Genomic DNA, 5,000 nt, shown 5'->3' on the forward strand with positions numbered 1-5,000 from the left:
GAATCTTTATTACAATCATGTCAGGCGAACTACAAATTTTTGCTTGAATTCATTTTTATGGCAATGTATTATCATTCCTGAATTATTAAAATCATATTTTTGCTTTCAACTAATATTGATGACTGATGTTCATCACCTAAGTAGAGGATACTTGTACAACCAATTCAGTACCACTGAAATTAGTAAAAGTATACTAATTCACATACTAGTACAATCCAAACCTAAAAAAGAAAATTGTGAAAAAAATAAAAAGATATCAGAAGGGAACCTGATCACACTAACCAGACAGCATACTTCTAACACTAGGTTGCAACAATAGTGAACGGCAGGAAACACCCATCGGAAATGCTCCTGTCACTGAGAGATAATGTGCAACACTTCTGAAAGAGCTGCACGTTAGGGTACACCTGTCTGAGCGAGGCACATACTAAGTGCTCACTTGTTCTCGCGTCCTTCAATGTAACGGATCTGAACGAGAGCGTTGTTGCCAAAGGACAAGTCCGTCATTCGACCCCAGTCTGTCTGGCCCAGGACAAAGCCACGTTCCCGGGCTGCTGTTTGCTTCTTTCTCTCCTCTACATCAGCCCAGCGTACCTGTTGATTTATGATAGCAGTTAGGAGGTTGCTGTGCACAAGCACAACCGGCTGAAGCTAAAAAAAAATCATTATGGAATACTATTGTTTCTTGTGGTTCTCTGTTTCTTATACAATTCTATTTAAGTTATGTATGCTGTGAAATGGAAACTTTGTATAGCATCATTTAAAAGAAGTTCACTTACTAAAGAAGACTAAAAAGAAAATATATGATGTATTATGATGTCAAGCTAAATACATTTTGAAGGATTGACAGTCCAAGTGCATGGTTCATAGACAAAAATAATCTTGACTTATATCAAGACACCATCACTAACTGATGTTCTGTATATTTGATATATTTGGTTGAGGCTATTGGTTTTGTTAACAACTTGTATGACTCTTAACCCATACACGATGGGATGTATTTTCGCCAACTCCCATTTATGCCGGGAAGATAACAAGCACGCAACCCTTCGTGCGAGGGTGTTTTCTCGCTGCGCATGGCTGCCCTGAACCTCTCAGAGCATTTTTCACCCACCCTATTCTTATGGTTTTCATGAATGTGTCTACAATGTAAAAGCACTTAAAAATATTGCCATGTTCAGAGGAGTTATTTTAGTCGAAAAACATGTTACTGTAATGCCTTTCTAGTTTTATTTCATTGACCTTTGCCTATATTCTTCACTTCTATGTGAAAATACCAATGGAAAGTGGAAGCAATCTCTAAGTGGGGCATCAAAAAACATATTTTATACTTATCTTTTTTTCTTACCAAAACGAAAAAAAAAAACAATAGGAATAATCATACACGTACACATGAGTATGTACATGTACCTCGTGACGTGACATGATGTGATATCGCGGGTAATTGACAAATTAGAAGTAGTATTGCATTAGTAATTTTTTACTTTATTTTAATTCTTGGCCAACCACATTTGATTTGACAATAGTTTTTTTTGACTCAGATCTTTTTATTCAACCAATCAAGAAGCAGAAATTACCATGATGTCATCAATATCATGTAGTTTTCTATGACGTCATTATTTTAACGTTATATCTCATTTCATGACACTCAAACACCTAAACTAAAGTAACAGAGTCTAAGAAATTATGTAAAAGGATTATATTTAAGAACAATCTAGCAATCTATTGCTGACATTACAACACGTCACAACTGCCCCTCCCGGAACTCGGTGAGGAAATGCACAATGTCTCAGGATGTCACCAGGGTCCAGGAACATTTTAAATTCTACTACCTTTTCCATTGATAACAAATCATCTAACATTTAAAGACTGCCTCTTTCAATAAGGTTGGGGGAAAAAAAGGATTTTTTTTTTATCTCTGCCTTCATGTGGTATTATTGTATACATCTTTCTAGAATAATAACTAAAGTAATAAAACAAACTGCCTGAGAGCTTGCAAGATGACTACAGCTTTCTTTAAATTTTCTTTTCTGAAATAATAATACAAAACTGCTACTATGTAAGATGTGTAGAGTAGCGCAGTAATACACTTCAATAAAAAATCTTATTGAAATTAATGTACTACTGTTGTTCATCTAGCAAACAGATTATCCCTAAAATGAACTTCAGTAAGTGGACTGAAAGCACCACTGCCACAAGTGTGTACTGGTTAAGAGACAAATATCTTCTTCCCAAAGTTTTATAAGCACTCCCTGTGGTATGAAAAACTTCATTACCATTAATGAGTGAAGAATTTTCGTTTCACTTTTTGAGTTTCACAGTGCAATGATTGGCTAGCTTTAGTGCCGTCATTTAGCTCCAGCCTCTTTCTACTTGTGTCAAATTATGCAAGTGAGATTCATAAAAATGTTATCAAATATATTGTCATCCTACTAAATGTTTTAAGATAAAAAGAAATATTTGTTGAATCAGCTTTCTCCCGTATTCAAAACCTTAAAAAAAATTGACTTTCCCCTTTATCTTTACTACTAATCTATATTAGGCTTAATATCTATCTATTGATATTATAAGATTTCTAAAGTCAAATATGAAAAATGAAGGAAATAACACGGGAAAACAAATACCAGGTTATTTAAAATTAAAACGTGTGAATGCTTGTGACTTAGAAGGAGATGGGCAGGGAATAGCACGGAACAGTTGCTAAATAGGATTTTCACCAAGATGATATGGCCACATCTGTTTGCATACAACTTAGAGGAACCCAAGTTGTAAAATTTCAATTCCAAGTACTTCTTACATTAAAGAAAGAAAGAAAGAAAGAAAATCACAAGAAATGATGCACATGATTACCCTTTGAACAAAGGAGAGTTAGGTGGGAGGGAGAAAATGATTGGAGAAAGAGATTTCTGAAAGTGTGGGATTGTGTATGTGTATGTGTGTGTGTGTGTGTGTGTGTGTGTGTGTGTGTGTGTGTGTGTGTGTGTGTGTGTGTGTGTGTGTGTGTGTGTGTGTGTGTGTGTGTGTGTGTGTGTGTGTGTGTGTGTGTGTGTGTGTGTGTGGGTTGTGTGTGTGTGTGTGTGTGTGTGTGTGTGGGTTGTGTGTGTGTGTGTGGGTTGTGTGTGTGTGTGTGGGTTGTGTGTGTGTGTGTGGGTTGTGTGTGTGTGTGTGTGGGTTGTGTGTGTGTGTGTGTGTGTGTGTGTGTGTGTGTGTGTGTGTGTGTGTGTGTGTGTGTGTGTGTGGGTGTGTGTGTGTGTGTGGTGTGTGTGTGTGTGTGGGGTGTTGGTGTGTGTGTGTGTGGGTGTGTGTGTGTGTGTGGGTGGGTGTGTGTGTGTGTGTGTGTGTGTGTGGGGGGTGTATGGTGTGTGTGTGTGTGTGGTGTGTGTTTTGTGTGTGTGTGTGTGGTGTGTGTTTGGTGTGTGTGTGTGTGTGTGTGGTGTGTGTGTGTGTGTGTGTGTGTGTGTGTGTGTGTGTGTCTGGTGTGTGTGTGTTGTGTGTGTGTTGTGTGTGGTTGTGTGTGTGTGTGTGTGTGTGTGTGTGTGTGTGTGTGTGTGTGTGTGTGTGTGTTGTGTGTGTGTGTGGTGTGTGTGTGTGTGTGTGTGTTGTGTGTGTGTGTGTGTGTGTGTGTGTGTGTGTGTGTGTGTGTGTGTGTGTGTGTGTTCGTGTGTGTGTGTGTGTGTGTGTGTGTGAGTGTGTGTGTATGTATGCAAGAGTGTGTGTGCGAGTGTGTGCATGCGAGTATGTGTGTGCAAGTGTGTGCGTGCAAGTGTGTGCGTGCGAGTGTGTGCGTGCGAGTATGTGCGTGCAAGTGTGTGTATACAAGTGTGTGCATGCAAGCGTGTGTGTGTGTGCATATGTGTGTACATTTCACTGCATTCATGTGCTTGGAACCATTAAATAAGGGAAATAGAAAGGAGAGAAAGAAAAAGAAAGAAAGAAAGAAAGAAAGAAAAAAACAAAACAAAAAACTCCCTCTGATACATACCCGTTTCTTTCCAGGTTGTGCTACCTTTGAATCATAGTCTTCTGAGAGCTGGAGCCAATCTTCAATAGACTTGGGCTGTCCCGTCCCAATACGCTTCTTGGCAGACCTCACACCATCGAGCTTGTCTGTAGGATGAACAGAGAAAACAAGGGTTATGATCTATTTTCCAAACTGGACTTCTACATAGACTAATAAGACACATGTAAAAAGAAAGACAGAAAAAAACATAAATAAAATGAAAATGTTGAGGAATAAGGCTTCCCTTAAGAGTGTAGTTTCCAATGCTACTGTGAATAGTCATATATTCAAAAAGAATCATATGAAGGATAAAAAAAGAAAAAAAAAAGAAGAAAGAAAGAAAAAATAAATTAATCTAAATAGACCTTTTTTTTGTGTATAATAAAAATTATTAACAGGTTCTACAGGAACTGCACTTCCTACGAGGGGGAAATCAAGCCCAAGTGTATTTCATGGCCTTTTTTGGGTGCATGTGGGATGCAGAATATCACTGACGTACACGGAATGGATTTACAGCAGTCAATCTAATCTTACTTATCTCATGAAGTTACTATTTATCATTAGATGTTAGCTAATCATGCCACTTCCCTTATTCTAATCTAAGTCATCTTCCTTGTAACCTGACATATTACATGTCAATATATAAATGCGTTGAAGAAAAGTATCCAGCAATACTTTTCTCACAAACACGTAAGTAGTATCTTAATTTCCTTCAACCCTGGACAAGACTAGATCACATTTATCTTACTAATAATAAGAACAGTCAACTTGTAACAGAATGGACACAGATGATGTAATAGGAATAAGAACAGTAAAAATAAAGGCATAGATAAATATTACAAATTTGACTACGAAAGAGATTATAAACTTACCGAGTTTCTCTTCTTGGGTTTCCATGGTATCCCATTTGCTCCGAATAAAATCATTATAAACCTGCGGATATATGTCAAATCACATGATTCATAAGCACATGATATACACATTCATGGTAATGAACACT

General features: G+C 37.6%; 1 protein-coding gene across 4 annotated transcripts in view; it reads right to left on the bottom strand.

Annotated features, from left to right (window-relative positions):
* Nucleotides 1-5,000, bottom strand: part of LOC122246843 (uncharacterized) — a 33,137-nt gene that overhangs the window by 745 nt on the left and 27,392 nt on the right. For all 4 annotated transcript variants that reach the window (XM_086534020.1, XM_086534019.1, XM_086534018.1 and 1 more), the window contains 3 exons: nucleotides 4,873-4,933; nucleotides 3,983-4,107; nucleotides 1-594 (listed from right to left, as the gene is read on the bottom strand). The exon at nucleotides 1-594 is cut by the window's left edge and continues 745 nt beyond it. In XM_086534020.1, coding sequence (XP_086390146.1) covers nucleotides 436-594; nucleotides 3,983-4,107; nucleotides 4,873-4,933 — 345 coding nt within the window. In that variant the 3' untranslated portion in view covers nucleotides 1-435. The remainder of the gene's footprint in view (nucleotides 595-3,982; nucleotides 4,108-4,872; nucleotides 4,934-5,000) is intronic.

The sequence above is a fragment of the Penaeus japonicus genome, unplaced genomic scaffold, assembly GCF_977035675.1.
Source record: "Penaeus japonicus unplaced genomic scaffold, GWHDUDI00000001_assembly GWHDUDI00000040, whole genome shotgun sequence".
NCBI classification, from domain to species: domain Eukaryota; kingdom Metazoa; phylum Arthropoda; class Malacostraca; order Decapoda; family Penaeidae; genus Penaeus; species Penaeus japonicus.